The following is a 20,272-nucleotide window of genomic DNA, read 5'->3' on the forward strand; positions in this document are numbered from 1 at the left end:
CGATTCGGACGCCATTTTGTTTCACGGCCGTTGGGAGACTGAAACAGAAACTTCGAATCCCTCTCCCCTGAGAAAGAATTTAATTGTATTTATGCCCTTTTTCTGGGGGATATGGTGAAATGAACTATGGAATAAAAAGCAGACTTCAAGATGGCGGTCGAAGGAGAGGATTCTTCGAGCTCTCGAATTAAGATTAGATCGGGTCGTTTTTAACTTTAGGGTGCCTAACAGCCATTTACAGTATTCTTCTAGGCTACAAAATACATTTCAAGGTAGTGTTTTCTTAATATTTCCGTAATTCTTTAATAAAAAAATCGATGAAGAATAGCAATGGTCCATTCAAACCTTCGTAGACTTTATATTAATTCATGGATGAATAAAGTGGTCCGCAAGCGCGGCTCGTATTACACATTACATGAGCTCCTTAGTTTTTGGCGCAGCGTGCAGCGTGGAGAGTTCCAGCTTGTGTTTAATTAGAACACAATATCAAATCCCATATCCTCTGCCAAGGCAACAAAGATGTCTTTGAAAATTGACTGTGCTTGGGCGAGAGTGTTTCTTAGAGAAACTAAAAGTTTAAGCAAAACTGAAAGGATTCCCGATGAAGGAAATGCAAAGTTTGCTGCTAGATTGCTGCAAGATAGATTTAAAATTTTCAATGAACATTTTCAAGAATACCCTGGGCTACACATAAAACGGGAAGACTTCATGCGGCATTACAGAACCACTGATGAAAAATTTTACAACTGGAGAAGTAAAACCGAAAAAGAAGCATACCTAACAGCATTTTCCTCAATGAACTGGAATGAGGGCAAAGTAATAAGTAAAGAAGGGAAAAAGATCACTCGTTGACCAGCTGCCAGGCCTGTCTTTTATTCAACTCTCAATTACAATCTACCTTCCCTATAAGTAAGTTTTGCAGAGGGGCTAGGAAAGGACCTCTGACTGAATTAACACAAATGTCAAGAGACAATGTCAAAGAGAACCTAAGGTCACAAAAAGGAAATTAAAAAGCATTGGGGAAGCAATATATGCCACTTACAATAAAAAATGCCAGGATAACTTTCAAAAATCACTTAGTGGCATTCTTGTGCTTGTCCCTGAAGCAGGTCTTCAAAAGAAGCCTTCACCTGCTGAAAAGAAACAAATGAAGAGAAATAAGCAAAGGAAAACAAAAAAAGAACTAGAGACCAAAATGTCACAAAATGACAGTGCTGTTCACCTTAGCTTTCGTCAGTCCTACAGTTCAAGACAAGTCCAAAGAATGGCCCTGTCCTTTGAAACCTTTGAGGAGGCCAAGGAGAGAGCAAAAACGACCCCACCAAAGGTCAGGGAATGATCCCACCCAGCTTCACCTGCTAACATAGAAGGAAAGTTGGATCAGCTACTAGCAGATGTAGAGTCATGGCCTGATGGTCCTCCAAACTGGTCAGAAAAAAGCCAAAATGTACAATATCAAAACCAACTTGCCAGGTGTCGAATCACTTCCCTTGAAGGGAAGTGATTCGACACCTGGCAATGGAGGGCAATTAGTCAAAGCCTTTTTAAAGTAAAAAAAAGTAGACATTGCCCGATTTAAGCCCCCATCAGAAGTGCATCTCAATTCAGAGGATGGCCTTACAGGTAAAAAAATAGTAAATTTGTAACTAAGCCGACAGTGGAGAGTTACATCTCTGCAATATCATTTATAAGCGAAAGAAATTGTGTATTAGGATTGAACACAATTTGATTTATTAATTAAAGAACAGCGAGATTTAAGAGTTAAAATTTAGAATTTAGAATTTAGAAGTACTAGCAATACTGCTAATTATCATTTTCATCAGTTTAATTAGAGTACAAATTAGAAATTAGAAGAAGTAGGCCTGAAGTAATAAGAATGCATACAACAGCCTAAGTCAAGTTAATGATGAATATGTGACCCTATAATACTTTCATGGGTTTTTTATCATTTCTCTAGCCTCATGTAACCAAAGGTTTGATTAATTTTCCAGGATTCAGGGTGTGCAGAGCTATGAGGAAGCAAAAGGGGGGAGAAATTTCCATGTCTGTGATGCAATCAAATAAACAACTCAAGCAAAGCATCCATGAGGGAATAGAGAGTGGCAAATTTAACATAGGAGAGCCACTTCCAAGCAAATACCAACCTGGCTACTATCTGAGAGAACAAAGAACATTTATTCGTCTGAGGTGTAAAACTGAAAGATGCAAGAATAGCTTTCTCTTAAGTTACGTTGATCGTAGATGATAATAAGATATTAATTTGTTTCTTATTTTACATAGGAATTCGACACATGCTTGTAATTTTGTCATTCTGTAACAGTTTTTAATTAGGAAATTAATTAATTAGTTGTAATTTAGTAAGCTGGAAATTTTGCGTTTGTAAACCTTATCGCAATTCAGCTTTTGGCTGCAAGTTCTTAAGGTGAATAAACTATCTATCTATCTATCTACCCAATCTATCTATCAGTAATAGAAAGAGAGATTACCAAATTGGCTATAAATGCACAGGGAGAGATAGAGCAGAAGAAATGCCACTTTCAAGCAAGGAAAATTCCCTTCCAAGACATTAGAAAAGAAGCATTGATTAAAAACAAAGACCTCCTTCGAATAAAAAAACAATGCATTTTATGAAGAGCTCAGTGAAAGCGAGATTCGTGCAGAGCTAGAAAAGATCAGTGAGGATACAAGGGGAACACATGACGAAATCAAACAAAGGCTGAAAAGCTTTCAGCGGAAGAGGCATTGGCTGATTTGGCATGACCATTCAACCCTTTCAAATTATGGTCACATGCTCTTTTGTGTGAGAGAGATGTATGACCCAGCAATTCATCTCTCTGATGCAGAAGCTAGAGTTCAATATGGAAAAGATGTGGATGTCCAGGCAACAGTGGAGAGGCCCTATCTGTATATGCTGGGGCTGAGCAGTCCCAGCAGTGAAGATCAGATAAAATTTGTTCCAGCCAGACACGATGATTTAGTAAATTTAACCCAAAAAGTGAAAACAGAGGAGGATGTTGAAGTAGAAGATGAGATGAGATTCATGAATGGAGACAACCCTGCAGCAAACTTTGAATGCGGAAATCAGCATGGAGGGCATTATGGTTGCCCAGGTTGTGATGGGCATTTAAGCATATGCCACGATCTAGATTACATGGCCCAAAGCAAGTACAGAACATTGACCGAAAGGCAACAGCTGGTGTTAGCAGGAAGGAAAGGAAAAGAGGCAAACAACTGTTGAACCCATTTAAAGATCTCAAGGTCAACGAGCTATGAGCTGAAATTGAAGCAAGAGGACTTGGAGATTAAGACAAAACCAAACCAGAACTGGCAGAAATTTTAAATGAAGAACTTGGAGGGGCAACAAGAATTCCAGCACTGTTGTTTGGGGATGAGAGTGTTTCTGTGGAAAGTCTCAACCTCCAGTCCTATGAGGTACTGTGTTTTGAAGCTCTTCACTGCTCCATGAATCACATTAAAAACATTCTGGAAGAAATCCCACATCACATTTCTGACATTGATGCACTGATAAAACTTATATACTAGCTGTTCAACTTAACAAAGAGAAAAACCGAGGAGTAGATTATTGCAAGACCCTAATCTACTTAACTATAGCCCTTTACCAGACAACAACCCATGATGTGAGAGCTTTGCTGGCCACCCTGTGCAAAATGGTGGAAATTTTTTATGCCCAGGACAGAAAGAGGTCACCAAAGTTGATATTAAGGTTGCATATCCTGTGTTGGAGGCATGCAATTTTGTGCCACAAAGTGATGACCCCAACTAGAGCCCTAACAAGCAGAAAGCTCTTTGGCATATACTTCCATGCATGTGTATCTCATTCTGCCTTTCTTCTTCATCTTGCTTCACACCGTTCAACTAATGCAGAAATGTTTGAGAGGTTGTTTTGAGGAGCTGACCGACATCACCAGGAAGAGTGAAAAGCTTAATGAGCAACGCAGTTCTGCATATGCAAGCAGAGAAGACTTTGTATAGGTAATCACATGATTTCAAGTGCAATTTGGAATAAATAAGCACAAGTAAATTTTTTCAAAGACTAACAAAATTACACGAGCCTGTAGGGCGAGTGCAATTTGTGGTCTTTGAAAAATTAACAAGTGCTTGTTTATTCCAAATTGCACACAAAAAATCATGTGATTACCTGTTAATAAAAAATACAATTTGGAATAAACAAGCACTTGTAATTTTCGATTTCCTCGGCAATTTCCTTCTCTAAACACCACTTTTTTCCAAACCAACAACCAAAAAGCAGCGCCTTTTACAGTGTTTTCATTGTTTAAGCTGTTTTTCAGCTGCGGTGGCGAAAGAAAACCTACTTAAAATGCTGGCCATTGTTTTGCTCGCAAATTTTCAAATTTTCACATTTTGTTGTGACATCCAAGGCTCTCATTTGATTGGCTATCTGTGAGTTTCTTTGATTATTGACCAATCAGACTGTCTGATTTGTTTCTTTCTTTGCACTGAATTAACCCTCTTCTGCACTGAATTACCTGAAAACTGCATTTATCTTTTTTATCTTTTTCCATGTATATTATTAAGGAGGAAACGTAGCTGTGACCTGCATTATCAGGCAAGAAAAGGAAATTAGCAACATCAGCAAAGCCCTACCAAAGCTGGGAAACACAGTTTTACCCAAAGATGTCATCAACACACATGCTAGGTACTGGGAGGCTCGCCTTCAGTCTATTGCTGACTTCCTTGTACCGGGAGAAGGAGTTTGGTGGAGAGAAATTGAGGATGAAGACTGTATTGAGTTCTTTGATGGTCCTGAGGAAATTGAATTCAGGGAGCAAGGACCTTCCCTTCACCACCTTCGCTCCTCCAATATCAGAATGGAGAAAAATTTTCCTTCAACACTGCTGGGAAGAATGCATTCAAAGCAGAATCAAAATCCCAGCTACCAGAATTCCCAATGAAGAAAACCATGATGGAGAAGAATGCATGCAACAGAATCTGCCAGTTCAAGATCAGTCATTTGAGAGTGATGGTGAATGTGAAGAAGAAGCTGAAGATACAACTCTGTTAATTGATGAAGAAGAGAGTAGTGAAAACCTAGAAAATAATCAGATTCCAGAACCACAGCAGCTGAGTGAAACAGTGCAAAATGAGAGAGGTGAACCACTGGCTAAGAAACCAAAATTATCTGAAGATTTTATATCATCCAGCAAAACAGCAAAAGCTCTTTCAGAGATTCTTGGCACAACCAAAGATGTTATGTTATATGAAAAACTTTAAAAAAATGCAACAAAAAATTCAAGCTCAAGATACCACAAAGAACACTTCTTAAATCACCTGGCACACATTCAAGTACAAGTTCTAAAGAAATACAAGGAAATAAATGAAGCAATTATTGAGTGGTCAGCCAACTTCAAGAAAGTGTCCCAAAAAAAATCCCACAGAAATTCACATAAAAAAAGAGCCAGTTATAGCAAAAACATGGAGGAAAAATAAAGTTGCCACTGAGCTACTGAAATATGGAAGATCACCATTCACCTTCCTAAATAAACACTTCAAATTATTCAATGTTTTAACTTATAATAGTCATGCTGATATTTTGTGATTTGCATAATATTTTTCCAAGCCCTTAAAATAATTAATATTTACAGTCCTCAACATTAAGTCCAAAGAAAAACCTATCTTCAGTGGGTTCCACATGTACTGTAAGCATGAAAAAGCACCAAAAAGATTATTTAATACATACCATTTTGAGGAACTTTAGTATAACAATCCAACCGATAGATATGAGTATCCTACATGTATGTAGATCTGGAACATAATTGAAGGCAATGTAGCATGGTAGAAATCTGAAAAAGAACAGCAACAACATGATTAATCATGTTACAATGTTTAATTTTGTACAGCAATTTTTAAGTCATCAATTTATTTATGCCTCTAAAGGAGTCATTGAACAAAATAAGCTCAAAATGTAACATTTGCCAAGTGCATGATGAATAATGTCGAGCAAATTAAATCTACTCAAGTGATTTTGAAACTAATGACTGTATTGTTAGTTCCCTTGGTTAACTTTTGATAAAAGGGCAACGGTTCACCCGAATTCTTTTTTCAGAACTAAATCATAAATTCCTTTACGAAACATGATTTTAACTAAGGCTAACAAATGCTTTTCTTCTTACAAATGTCCCTTTCTCACCACGTTTGTAAGTTGGAACTTAACACAGGTTACGCTGATCAAAAGAAAGATTCTCCAACAACACAAAACAATTTCAATTTCACACGCTTCGTCCGAAACACATTGAATTAAAAAAGCGTGGAACTAAATTAACACCTGCTCGGCGATGAAAGTAATACGTAGCTTTCCTGTCGGTCAACAAACGCATAAAGCCTAGAATGATCTAGTGTGATCGAACTCACACTGAATTCAATCGAAGGACGCGCAACAAGCAACACCTTTAAACAACGTTAAAAAGGAAGCAGTGATAAAAAATTTCTTACCTTCATATTCTTCCCAAGTGATTCCAGACCTCTAACACAAACAAGCCTCAGAATATAAGAGAGCGACAGAGTTTCCGAAACTTCGATGTGCCACAATGTCTGCCATCTTTGCCGCCATTTTGAAATGTTTTTCTCCAGGCACGATTGACTTCGCGGGGGGGATTTTATCATCTTAACGAGCCCGAGAAAAAAATAAAAAGAGAGTTTTAAAACAATAGGCAGCAAGTGTGACACTGATCAAGAGTATTTAGCGCTCACCAAGCGCCTTATAACATGAGCTAATGAAATAGATACATACACTTGGTTCAACACTGCTCAATACAGTTCGATGAAGTAACAAATTAAACCTTAAAAGGATCGATGAGCAAAATCACAGAATAACGAAGAGTTTATCTCTGCACTAAATATGCACAACCGCTGATTGGCTTAGCAAGGAACCTTGGACTTTTAATGCCTTTGAATACCTTTGAATACCTTTGAAAGCGTTTAACATTGGCATTATGTGTTTCCAGTCTGTTGCGTGATGTTTTCGTATGATAAAAGTCAATCAAAGATAGTGTCGGGTTTCCTTACAATGTTACGTAGTTGAATTTCCTGCATCACATTTCAGCGAATTGCGCCAGGTTTTATCAACAACTACATTCAAAAAAGCTAAGATTTCTCAGTTCAAAAAGCGAATTCATCTTTTCAACTGTGATAACACATACAAGCTAGAGCCTGTTGAAAAATTGCTGGAGAAATGTGGCATCCATATTGAGCGTGTTGAGAAGCACTATTTCGGACTTCCTAAAATGTCTGAAATGGTCGACATGATTCCCACCCTAGAGATGGATATGGCCTTTTCGTGGTTCATGCACATGAATGTGTACTCTCGATAAACGAGGACGGCGCGGGATTTGGCTACGCCAAAATATACCAGGCTTTATTACAAGCAACGGGTAAGGAGCACATTTAATTTTGCTTAATAATGCATTGTTCGGCAGGCAGCGATTTCTTTGACAAAAACAAGGGCAAGTTTATCAAATTTACTACGGAACTGTTGTACATTTTCCCTAACAAAGGCCCATTAGACATATATGAGTCGAAAGCGAAAGTAAATTAGCGTAGATGTACATCGAGGTTGGAAGTTCTCGGCACTTACTCTGGGAATTGGTAAACTGCGACTAGTTGTTTCATGCGTCGTCGAGGATCTGTTACGAGCGAGGAAATCGAAACCCAGCTTGGAATTCTCGGTACGGAAATACAATTTCACTTTGTTTGAGATACCTACGCTGAGGAAAAAAATGCACTCGAATGCCTCTTGACAATAACTTGGAACAAGGTACACAATGGTTTAATGAAGGCAACAGATAATCGGCTTGAGACTGGGTTGTTTGTGTCTTTTTATTCAGTTGTGAACCCGTCTTTATTTGCTAAGAGCTACGGCTAAGAGAACATTGAATTAATTCCTCATAATGATGAATGCCAGTATTTCTATCGACATAATCCTTTGTTTTATCATCTAAACTTAATCCCCTGTCATTATTGAAGCTGGCAAAGAAATATTTATTTTTTGGTGAATAGTTTTGTCCGACATGCTTTCCCTATGTCGAAAAGTAGCATAAACACTAGGACATATTGGGCTACAAAATATGAAAGTAGGATTGTGGACAAATTTTGGGTGACTTGTTGCTGTTTGTCTGATGCATGTTGACAGTAGCTCTTAAATTTTATTTGCCCTTTGTTAGAAACAAGATACTTTGTTTTATTTCCACGAGCACAAATAAAATGTACAGAAATAGTAACCAAATGAGATTCCGAAGACTTCTCAAGGGCCTTTGCATAAACACTTCGTTAATCAAATAGTATATGTCAGGTCTCTTTCGTGCAATACGGATTATACATGTATCAATATTAATGTTAATGCGTTGGATCAGGTTGCTCTTTGTATTCGAGCCCGAGACTCATGTGCAAGACGTATGAAAGTAAGCAAAATACAATTGAAAAAACAGAAGCAAAAAAAATATATAAAAAATATAAAAAAATAAACGTACAAAAATCATTGCTACAATTAAAAATATCGGCAGGGCGGTAACACCAGGTGCTCAATCAAAGGGACGCATTGTTTCATATTTTACATCTGGTCATTAGGAAGTAATTTTATTAAGTGTGTCTGACATGGAAGATACAAACACACTGGCCAACAACAAAACATTGGAAGTTGCATATCGTGTGGAAATATGTACTGTTACGCCTTTTTACATTTCAATCTACTTTATTATCAGGTGGTGATGTCATCATCGTTATCAGTTCGGGCCATAACCATTTCTGGATATCGGTTTCGAGCTTTATGATTGGGTGAGATCAAAACCAAAACAAAGCAAATTTGGCCGAGAGGTGCTGAAAACAAGAAGAAGCTGAATTTTTTTTTGTTTTTTTGTGGCGGCCATGTTGTAATGCGGTGGTAATCTGAAAAACAAAAAAAACAAACAAAATTCGCTAATAAGGACTGGACGTAAGATACAGAGAAGATTGAGATTATTTTTTCGTAAATGTAGATAACCTTTATGCATTCACTGAACTTCTGTAAACACAGGCATAGTAACAAATATTTGAGGTAGCTCTAAGCCCGCTTTAGACTATGGTACCTGAGTCGGCCATGATTCTTCGAAGCACGACTAATACTAATGCTTTGTTAGCTGTTTATAGAGTTTCTGTCACCGTGTTAGTTTTTAACTGATACGGTGACAGAAAGGGTGCTGGTACTGATAGTGTTCGAACAACTCAGCTCAATTATTGAAACAAAATCCTTATAATTGAAATTGAATTACGGCTCAATCGGTGTCAAGAAATGAACACAGCAGTCCTAACTTGAGATTTTTTTTACTTGAGTAGAATGAAGTACTTTTAAACCTCTTAACTAAGTAAGTATCGTACCGTATCGGGCGACTTGCGTAGCTTTCCCCTGTTTTCTTTTCACAGTTGAAAAAGTCATCATCTTGGTTTGCAATGGGCAATCAACAACAGATACACACAATGAGTTTATTGGGCAAATCAATAAACTAGAGAAAACGTTCGTTGCGCAGGTAAACAATGGAAAGCTGCCTATGGATCCAGATATATTTTGCAGCCAAGTTTTGAATCTTCCAATGACATGTTCTACGCCAAATACACAGTTTATCTCTCAAGAACAGGACGTAAACGCTGACTCGTTGTGCGCAAATTCATATAACTTGAGCGAAAACTATCCTCAAGGGAATTCCTCAGAAAGGAAAAGCATTGATGACATGAGTGCTCAAAATAGTCAGCAGCTGGTCTTGGCGACACAGTTCTTAGAAAGGCCCCCTCCTGTTGTTGTCCTAAGAAGTTTCATTCGTCATGGACAGATATCTTATCGGGAAGAGGACCTTCAAATATGGAACCCTGAATTTCAAGTTCCGGATAAGATCCAAAGGAGACTATTAGAGGAATGCTCTCACATCCCCCTACTTGGAGTAAGAATCATGAAGCTCAGTAATGGGTTAGCTGGGTACCACGTTGATCAAAATTTGAAACAATTTACGTCGCACGGGGAAATACACCATGTTTCTGAAAAAAGACTCGTACTAAAAACTCGTGTTCACAACGGAAAGGTATCGTTTGAAGACAACGATGTAAAGTATAAATATGGAAATAGTTGTATCCCTAAATACATTATCGATGATCTACAAAAGAAGAGGGCTGATGGTGACTTGTACATCGTTTTAGATGACTCAGATAATTTTGTAGCCATTGTAAAAGAAAGTGGAAAAATGGGGCAAGATGCTAATACTTTCAAACAATCAAAGGAAAGAGTAGTAGAAGTAACAAAAAAAGGGTTGATTTTCTAAGGCATTTTTCAAAGGACTGAGAAAAATGTCAAATGGCTGCCTCTAAATGTGTAACAGCCAGTCCTGTGCCGATGTTCGTAAGAAATGACCTTAGCTATCAGCAAAAAATCTGATTTTAAAATTTGTTGTGATGTTTATAAAAGTAGGTGTAATATTTCATAAATATGTTTATGTATTTACATATGTTCACAGAGTTTGCATGATTCCACTTGTAATATCCGAGGTCAAGGTACAGAAGATTTGTGAGTTTTTGACTATAGATTGTCTAAGAAAGTGTTGCACCTTTTTGCAGATCAAGTTTCATTCAAGTTATTTTAGAATAGGTTTATAATTACTCTATAATTAAATAAATATAGGCTGGTCAATTCGTCCGTGTGGATACATTTTGGACAGTCTTAACGTGAGATTATGAAATTGACCAAGTGTCTTAGTAATCACTAACAACGTGCGGATGAACTGAATATAAGCTTTGGAGCTTTTGAAATCTTCAACAAAAATTGAACTCGGCCATCAAAATCAGTTTTCGGGAATATTATAGCGTAAATTACAACGAACCCTGGATGAATCCACGTTATTTACAAACGATTCGTAATAAATTTCCGATCCAAGACAACCGAATACTGAAGTAAATATCCCTAAAATAGGCGTGACGAGTATCTCTGTGACTGTCAACGACGAGAAGGTCGGGTATAAAGCAAGGTAACTTGACTGCTTTCATCTTGAGCTCGATGAGACAAAAGACAATGAATTGCTCAAATGAAGCTTGTTAAAATAAGAATTTTAAGCCACTTGCGTTAGATTTAATTTTGTCTGATCTTAACGTACAATTAGCGATTCAAATTAAAGAGGGCTTAGGAGGGTCATTTTTAAAATTACTAAAATGGTTGTCAATCTTACCAGGTTGATGATAAACCACAGAGGATAAAGGATAAACCATAGAGGAAAGGGAATATTTTGTGAAAAAAAAAAAAGATGATGTCATGTGCCAATTTGTTTAGTTTATTAAAAGAAGCGGCAACGAGCCGAAAAAACAACAGCAACAACCCGTAAACAACAAGTCCTAGTAAATACCCTCTTTTCCAAGCCCAAGCGCGCCAACTTTATTTAAGTCGATATGTATACAATAAGTATTTACATCTTATCAGACGTTTTGGTGTGTAGTATCGCTGGGTATTTTAACGAGTTTTGCCTTATTTTGACGAGCTCTTAGGGCGAGTCAAAATACGAACGAGGACTCCGATAAGTTATTTATTATCCAACTGCAAAGGTTTTTTCTGCAAAGTGCTTCTCCTCATTTCTCATAAGGTGGGAAAAGCAAAGCGGTTGAGAAACTAGCGCGCGCAGCCGACTGGTTAAACAGGCTTTTTTACAGTACAAAAAAGCTAATTGTCCAAATAACCGTATATTATGGCAGGATATTTGCACTCTACTTTTTGCAGTTTGATAATAATAACAATTATTCCAAGAGGACCCGCCGAATATGAGGTGATAAATTACTTCGCTGACGAATTCGTTGATTGTATATGTCGGAGCTAGGTTATTAGGTCTTTACCTGGCTCCGTTCAGCCAATCAGACGGCTAGAAATTCACTAACCGTGCCTCTTATTTCTACGATAAACCCTGAATACCCATGTAAATTTTATTTTCGCAAACATAAGTTACCTAAGGACTTCACGCTCTAAACTCTGACATCCGTTACATCTATTGTACGGTCTCAACAATGATTATCTCCCGAAAATAGTTTTGCTTCTTGACCTTTTGCCACAATATGTCTCTTAAGATAAGTGAATTATTGCCGTATGGGAATAGTAAGAAAGAGCACTTGGCCTGTATCCCATTTTTAAGAACCACACATAATTTTCCAGACGATACAATTGTTTTGTTTTGTGGCGTGACAATCTTGATATCCCAAGATCCTTTGCAACAGGATTGTTCAATGATGCGAAGACTCAATTTCGTTTTTCGTCATGTACGAGAGGCGAGGGCTTTTGAATCGCACGATTGATACTTCTTGTCGAGATTGAGCCACTATTTCGATTACATTAAGTCTCCTCGAGCACAGTTTAGTTCTTGCATGTTTTACATCATGATATGCTGGTCCCTCGGACGATGGCAAATCTATTTTGGCGATTGAATGCTGCTTCCGCTCGAGAGGAATCAAGAATCACTGGCAGGGTAAGTGCGTCATACATGTAACCGTAAGAATGTAAGTTTATCTTCATATTTTCACAAGTTGTAGACTTGAAACACTAGTTCTTTGTTCGTAAAGAAATCGCTGGCTATAGGATTCACGAAGGAGTATTGAAATCCAGCAAAATAAGTTCGGGCGAAGCGGGTTATGTCGTTACTAAGTTCAAGAAATTCTAAATGTAGTCTACAAATACCGCCAGGTGCTTTTGATCAACATAAAGTTAAGACACTATTTCCAGTGAAAAGAAAACTTTATTTCAGATCGTAGTTCCTCCATAAGGGAGCCAATCCACTCGCCTCTACCAATGTGCTCAGCACGCCTGCGAAGGTGGATTTTAATCTTGAGTTTGCGAGCAGTTGGCTTCCTCCATAGGTGTTTGATCATAGTTAATAGCGGGAACTATGGTTTGATCTACCCGTGATTAAAAAATTTCTGGAGAGAATTGGCTTGAGGAGTGCTTATGAAATCGCATTGCTTCGAGAGTAACCTTCAAAATGAAAAAGTATCCATTTGCAATAAGTATTTTATGTTATCATACTTAATTATTCGCGCATGGTTTTCTTGGAATACTTGAAAGAACATTTCTGCTTAGGCAAGCTGCACAACGGTAATCTCGCCAAGCAAAGCTAATGTAATCGTGTACGCTCCCTCAGGTCCTGAACGAACGAAGCTAAAGTGAATTACTTTGAAGGGATGCCTGAAAAATTTCCTTGCGTGACAACTACATTCTTAGCGTGACGGGATAAGAAATAATGTTGAGAAGTTAAACAATTTTATTTTACGTTAGCTTTTTTCTAATCATAATTCTTGGTGTTTCGCCTCCTTTTAAATGAAAAATCATCCATATTATAATCGTAAAAGGAGTTAATTTATTTGACATCAGGCATCTTCTTCACCCCAATACTCTCAACATCATTCACTTAAGCGGTGTATGGAGCAATTTTCAACTTAGTGAAGTAATTAATACGGAATAAGAGAGTCTCAATGGGGTTAACCGTTAGCCGTAAAACGACCAAAAAATTCAGCCGTTAAATTCAGTCGTAAAAATTTATAAATTATAACCGTTAGTTGTAAAATAGTGAATCGTTAAAAATATTTCTGGTGACCACAACGGAAAGATATTAAGCGTTGGCCGTAAATTGGCTAAAATTTTAACCATGAGCCGTGAAAGCCATCACCCCATCTAGACCCTCAGATAACATTTCAATGTGTATCGATTTTTTCTCTATAGGTCAAAAACAAGGCCAACCAAACTCAATGAGTAACACGAGCTTCTGAATAATTTTCAATTCAGTGCAGAAAGTCATACGGGATAAGAGGGTCTCAATGGGGTCATCTTTTAGCCGTTAAAACGGCCAAAAAATTTAGCCTTAAGGCGTAAAAACAGATAAATTTTTAACCGGAGTAAAGCGTTAAAAAATAATTAACAATTAACCGTTAGACGTAACAGTGGCCAAATTTTCAACCATTAGCCGTGAAAGCCATCACCCTACTGAGACCCTCTGACAACATTGCAATGTGTATCGATTTTTTTCCTGTACATGTGAATAACAAGGCCAACAAAAATCAATGAGTAACACGAGCTTGTGAACATAAAAGTCACGTCTGTTGTTTGCTGAATTACATTTCCAGGAACATGTCCAATAGCAAATTACAAGTTACTCTCCTCGCGGACGAATGGAAATCTTCCAAAGGAGGCCTGTCGACCATAAATCGAGAATTGGCCATACATTTGGCTGAACATCCCAATGTGTCAGTTACTTTCTTAGTCCCGGAATGTACTGAAGACGACAAAAATGAAAGTAGTGCTTGTAACGTGCGTATCGTTAAAGCACAGGAGCATTATGCATTCAATCCGGTCGATCTATTAAGTTTTCCACCGGATGATCTCTCTATAGACATAATCATTGGCCATGGTGTAAAACTTGGTAAACACGCTCAAATAATTAAGAAAAGCCATCAGTGTAAGTGGGTTCAAGTTGTACATACTGCCCCTGAGGAACTTTCCATGTTGAAAACGTACTCAGATTGTGACAATGCCATAGCTAAGGGTGACGAAAAACAGTGGAATGAAATCAAACTGTGCGAGCGTGCTGATCTAGTGGTGGCTGTTGGACCAAGACTTTGGGAGTCTTACTCACGTTACCTTAGCTTATCCAGGAAACACGTATTCAATCTTACGCCAGGCATCTTCTCTGAATTATCCTCGTTAAAGCTTTCCATAGTTGAAGGTAAGAGGTTCAATGTTCTGTTGTTTGGACGAGGCGACTCAGAAGATTTTGAACTGAAGGGTTTCGACATTGCGGCCAAAGCAGTCGCTCAACTGAATGACACAAGTTACCAGCTCGTCTTTGTGGGTGCACCAAGTGGAAACGAGAAACAAGTGGCAGAGAAACTGCTTGGGTACGGCTTAAGGAAAAATCAGCTGATTGTGAAACCATTTCTTGAAAATCGGAAAGATCTTGCCACCCTGTTATCTACAGCAGATCTTGCAATTATACCTTCAAGATCGGAAGGATTTGGTTTAACCGCCTTGGAAGTGTTATCTGCCGGTCGGCCTTTTCTTGTCACGCAAACCAGTGGATTTGGAGAGGCTCTGCAAAATGCTCTTCCTCAGAACACCCCCTGGGTTGTAGATTCTGAGGAATCAGAGAAGTGGGCTGAAGCGATTAAAAGTGTCCGAGAAAAGGGTCGCCAAGCAGCAATTGCAGAATGTCAAACTCTACGGGAAAGCTATGGCAAGAAGTACATCTGGGAGAGTCAATGCAGGGATCTTGTGGAAAAGATGGTCAACCTCGCTAAAAGTAAGCACTTTTCAGTACATCTCCTGTAAATCATTCTTGTCACGGTAATTGTGATTTGAGGTTTGGCTGCCAAAATAAACTAACTTACCCGGTGCCCCATTTTATTTCAAAAGGTTTTCGTTATGCTGAGGAAAACGCATTTACACTTTCCCTTTCTAAACCGTTCTGATGATTCATTTCTGTTATTACTGCTGGTTTTTTTTCATTTTTCACAAGGTTCTTTTCAGTTTAGCAACTTGAGCGAACTGATCATGATAAATGTTTTTCTTTATGTTGTTCTTCTAACGTGAAAACATCAAAGTTGTAAGTTGATTTTGTATCAAAGGTCAGTGGTGAATTTTTAGCTTAGTAATGGAATACAGAAAGATTTTCTTTCTTCATCATGTAAATAGCGTGGCACAAAGAATAATTCTAAGCCTACAAGGAATCGACCTCAACCCTAGGAATTCCGCGCTCTAAATCTCAAACAGTGAGCCACTGATACTCTACAGTTAGCTAAGTTATTATAAGATAATATTTTAAGAGCGTTCAGCGTAGTGCTGTTATTGAACTGGTAGCTCAGTCTCTGTGACAAGGTGGTAGAGCGTCGAAACGTAAAATCCGATGGTCTGTTGTTCAATTCCACACGAGGACTCTGATTTCTTTATTTGTCCCACGCTTGTGACAAGACGAAAACTGAACATCTTTCTCATTTGAAATACATTATATAACATTTGCAGCTTCACCAAGCAGGATAGAATCGTCAGTTACTGCTGCTCCTTCACAGAGATTGAATGAGGCCTCTATTGTGTACCGCCCCGATGAAAAATGTTTCAAAACGCACCCTGAAGTGAAAAATGCGCAATTGAAAGACGAGTCAGAACTGTCATCGAGTGCGATTGGTCCCTTACCTAAAGACCAGCATTTGGCTGAACAAAGGCTCGAGAAAAAAAGTGGAGGGAGACGAGAAGGTTTCACTGCTCATGATTTTGAAACGACCAGTGAGAGAAAGTCATCATATTTCAATAACCAAGGAACCACACTTGAGAAAAATCTTTCCTCAGGTCTTGAAAGACCCAAAGGTTAGTGAAATACATTCGTATCAGTAATTACATCTAAAATTATTATTAGCAGAAAGTATTACTACTCTGGTGTTAGCACTTTTTAATTATTTAGTTTTGAATGAAAACACTGAAAATAGCTTTTAAGATGATCAAATTTATTATGTTAACAGTAAATGTTTTTGTCGCGGATGGCATAAATTTAGAAACTTGTGATTTACTTTTATTCTTTTTAGACATAGCAGTCCTTGGTGTTTCTTTGACAGAACGCTCCATGGAGAATGTTAAGAAAGCTTTTCTAGATATTGCTACAAAGCTGAACCTTTCAGAATCCCTACCCATGCAAAACCTTCAATCAGTCCCTAAAGTGAAGGACTATTTGATGGAAAATCATCTCAGGTTTTGCGCGTTGGTGATCGATGCTGATCGAATAAAATCTGATCATGAACATCAACCAGAAGAAAGCAGGGATTACCAACAACTTCTCGAAACAGCGGTAAATCATGTTGGTAAGATTCGACAACTTCTTTTAAGAAGTGTAATCCAAAGTAGACAAACCCGAGCAATTTTGTGCACCAACAGAGTAAGTTAGACAAAGGTTAACCTCAGTACATTGAGAAGCTTTAGATTGTATGCTATGTATGTATCTTTATTCGAAGATTCAGTAATGGTTGCTAATTTTTTTATTGCTATCTTTAGTTTAAGACCTTCATCAATCCTTTGTACGATATTCGTCATCATCCATGATTTTAATGCATGCGATGGAACCTTGGTGTGCAATCCCGGTGCACATATTTGTAGGGAAGATTGAAGTTAAGCTCTCTGAATGCGCTGAGAGGGGAAAACAGGACGCTGACCAGGATAGGTCGATTTTCAGCTATGGGGGGAAAGGGATATCTGTTTTCCCGGGCCTTCAAATTATTTCCTAAAGTAGTTTTCTATTTCCGAAGTTCAATCAAAATCTTCGCTGTTCGCCAACATATCAATCTAACTCACAGGCGACCAAGTTTCTCTTAAAGAGGACGGACGATTTTGATTTTTCGTCAGTGGAAGGTAACATGCCATGACAAAAAAAAAAGCGATGTATGACTTTTGTAAGTACGCAATTACATATAAACATTTGAATATGTAAACGTCACCCTCGTCTCGCAGCATATGGAGGTGTTGTGTTACAACCGTTTTATTTTATAAAGGTTTGTATAGGGTGAAATGGATGCGTAAGTCTTGGTGAAAGGAAAATTTAATATGCTATGCTTCATCGATGTAAACATCATTGATTTCTTAACCAATTTTTCAATAATTTGTCTAACATGTCAACGCACTCAAGTGCGTGTTGGTTGTAACAAAATTTTATCTCTCAAATCGACACTCTTAATCCGGACGATCTCAACGAACGCTTTTGTTCAACTAATTTATTCATGTTTTTCTCGTCACCATGTTCCCACCAATAACGTAGCTCCATTTTCTTCATAGAAACACACACCACCCACAATTCCTCCATTCGCTCTGACGAGGGGCTAACGCTTGAAACGTCAGCATTGAAACTTAACGGTAGCCAATTTACATTATCAACTGACTCAGGTGATAGAAAAAAAATTGTCAGTTTATTTGTTGAGGTAACTTCTGCGGTGTTTTTTTTCTGTCCAGATGCACATGTTCTCGTATTGATTTGCGGCTCTTCGTACCTGTGCAAAGAAGACGAAGTAAGGGTCGAGAAAGTCTTGAAAGACTTCGTAAATGAAACAGAAACAAAGATCGTCACTGGCTGGTTGAGAGGTGGAAAAATAAATGTAAAACTAGAGGTATTGGCTCAGCTTTTGACTACGACTTCAGATGTAACGCGAAGAGGTCCAAATCAGGAATTGCAACGTGAAACCAACAGACAAGTTGAAACACAGCAGCCACTAGGAGCAACGGCAAATTACCCTGCCACCACAGAACAAGCCCATCAAGAAACTGTTATTCTAGAGTGTGAGCTTCGTTCCGGAGAGATTTCCCAATCTCTCTTAGATCCTTTAAAACAGATTCATGATTACAAAGACGTAGATTTCATTTGTGCAAATCTCTTACAGAAATATGAGACCATTCCGCAGGCCTTCGTTAAAGTCTTTACAGACACTTCTGGTTACTTGAGATATATCGTTGAAATAAAGAGCGCCGAAGGCCCGGACGTAGAGGTAGTAAAGATTCTTGACAATGAAACTTTAATGCTGAGCACACTTATCCTTAACGGGAACGTGTCTTTTGAAGACAGGCATGTAGATTTTCATCATGAAAGTTTTGAAATACCTCTTACGATTGTTAACGATTTAAAAAGTGCGTGTGAAGGGTGCCCAAAAGTTCGTTTGTTGGTTGTTCGCAACAAGGAGGGGCAATTAAGATACAATTTTATCACTGGAAAGTTAAGTATATCCGATAAAATACATAGATTTTTAAAGAGGTAGTAGGTTCAATTATGAGCTGATGTTCGGAAAATAAGCTTACACCAATTAACATGTCGTTTTGCCTGTTTGTATTTTCATATCCTAAAACTTTAAAAGGTAAAAATAGTTTGGTGAAGTTGATGTAAAGAGTTTGGCTTCTTAGAGCGTTAAAAACTATCTACATAATTTTACTGAACACAAGGGAGATATGTAAGTAGGCAATGTTACATTGGATTACTTGCAATATTCTGGTTATCTTTCTTTCACATAGTGAGAGAACGCTAGTTACTTTGTAAGTAATGTTAAAAGGATTGGATGTACAATTCGGATGAATTGAAAAACTTCATAAAGTCTTTGGTCTGCAAAAAGTTCGAAATGAAAGGTCGTATTAAGTAACGATAGCAACGGAACTATTTTTTACAAACAACCATTAAAGTGTTTTAAGCACCAATAACTAGAAGCGGCCCTCTTTTTAGTTTTTCTTTTCGAATAATGATTAGCGGATTCAGATGCAGTTTTACGAACATTTTTTTAGACAAGTTCTATCGATTAGGCTCAGAGCCACCATAGAATCGCACAAAGCCGAGTAGACATAAAAGTCCTCTTCAAAGAATTGTGAAACGGATGATAAGTAACTATATCTTTCAAGTACCAATGCTTATGTAGCTATTATTCACATGACACCAACATCAAGAGAGGATGAGTTTCATGGTCTTTTGAGCAACATTTAATAAATAGTTTTTATGAGTATCTTTAGCATGTATTTAAACTAAATAATAAGGTGACCTCAATGTTTGAGAAAAAAGTCAATATATCTATCCGCAGAGGCTTGAGTAAAAAGGGGATACTCGCAAGTTGTGGCTGGAGCAACACTCTGGTACTTTGAGCACTTGTTGTGCAAGCTACTAATGCTGTTTCACAAGCATCTGCCAATAAAAGCTTTGCATCATAGTAAAGTATTTTCATGCTGGCACAATTATGAATTGAAGGTGGCTCTATGTAGTATTTTACAAGGCTTTGGATATTACATATGCATAAATAATTTCTCCTTTGGCAAACATTTATCACATAGCACTCGGTAGAAGGTCATGAATAAAAACCTACAGCCTTAGACTATGTATGGAAGACTCTTTCAGAGCCTAAATGTTGTTGCTTCGGCAACTACTGAAAAAAATGCTTAACTTTTTTTTTGACCTACCTGACTTCTAGACGGTGTTTTAGGTTTCTACGCGGTGAATTTTCTTTGTTTTTGGGGAAACAGAGTAAACATCCAGGGCGTTTCAACTGATAAAGCTACAAGAAAATCTGTACATAATTTTCGGGAAATTCACAATTTTCGTTTTGACGCGTATTACATTAATGTGTGTATAAAATTTGATGATTTTTTTCTGAGAGCGTATAAAAAGTAAATCCTATCCATGTGCCAATTTTAAAAAAATTTCACCGTCTGGAACGTGCCCAATATGCGTTTTTGGATCACTCCAAACCCTTGTTT

General features: G+C 37.9%; 2 protein-coding genes, 1 long non-coding RNA gene and 1 pseudogene across 4 annotated transcripts; 3 read left to right on the forward strand and 1 right to left on the reverse strand.

Annotated features, from left to right (window-relative positions):
• Positions 1-864: 864 nt before the first annotated feature.
• LOC136281552 (uncharacterized) lies at positions 865-6,601 on the reverse strand. Its single transcript, XR_010717853.1, has 4 exons — positions 6,472-6,601; positions 5,720-5,822; positions 1,223-1,358; positions 865-1,133 (listed from the first exon to the last, which is right to left on the reverse strand). It is a non-coding gene; the product is annotated as an uncharacterized lncRNA (long non-coding RNA).
• LOC136281613 (uncharacterized) lies at positions 2,810-4,978 on the forward strand (annotated as a pseudogene).
• Positions 6,602-7,270: 669 nt separating the features above from the next.
• Positions 7,271-11,259, forward strand: LOC136281962 (uncharacterized; the record flags this gene model as incomplete). The annotated part of the gene is made up of 2 exons (XM_066169001.1): positions 7,271-7,409; positions 9,433-11,259. Coding segments are annotated over 2 exons (1,026 nt in total), but the record flags the coding sequence as incomplete, so codon positions are not given.
• Positions 11,260-12,274: 1,015 nt separating this feature from the next.
• On the forward strand, positions 12,275-19,527 carry LOC136281549 (uncharacterized). Of its 2 annotated transcripts, XM_066168131.1 has the most exons (6): positions 12,275-12,494; positions 14,143-15,314; positions 16,034-16,375; positions 16,591-16,937; positions 17,353-17,407; positions 18,002-19,527. In XM_066168131.1, the coding sequence occupies exons 1-6, from the start codon at positions 12,454-12,456 to the stop codon at positions 18,796-18,798; spliced, it is 2,754 nt and encodes a 917-aa protein (XP_066024228.1). In that variant the 5' UTR covers positions 12,275-12,453; the 3' UTR covers positions 18,799-19,527. The 2 variants fall into 2 exon arrangements, with proteins under 2 accessions (XP_066024228.1, XP_066024229.1); XM_066168132.1 differs by lacking the exon at positions 17,353-17,407 and having other exon boundaries at positions 16,591-16,863.
• The last annotated feature ends 745 nt before the right edge of the window (positions 19,528-20,272 follow it).

The sequence above is a fragment of the Pocillopora verrucosa genome, chromosome 6, assembly GCF_036669915.1.
Source record: "Pocillopora verrucosa isolate sample1 chromosome 6, ASM3666991v2, whole genome shotgun sequence".
In the NCBI taxonomy this organism is placed as follows: domain Eukaryota; kingdom Metazoa; phylum Cnidaria; class Anthozoa; order Scleractinia; family Pocilloporidae; genus Pocillopora; species Pocillopora verrucosa.

Bases quoted from the DNA above. Each gene is read 5' to 3' on its own strand.
- LOC136281549 (XM_066168131.1), top strand. From the start codon at position 12,454: ATGCTGCTTCCGCTCGAGAGGAATCAAGAATCACTGGCAGG. The intron at 16,376-16,590 runs GTTAGTGAAATA...TATTCTTTTTAG, and splicing joins AGGTCTTGAAAGACCCAAAG to ACATAGCAGTCCTTGGTGTT. The intron at 17,408-18,001 runs GTAACATGCCAT...TTTTCTGTCCAG, and splicing joins TGATTTTTCGTCAGTGGAAG to ATGCACATGTTCTCGTATTG.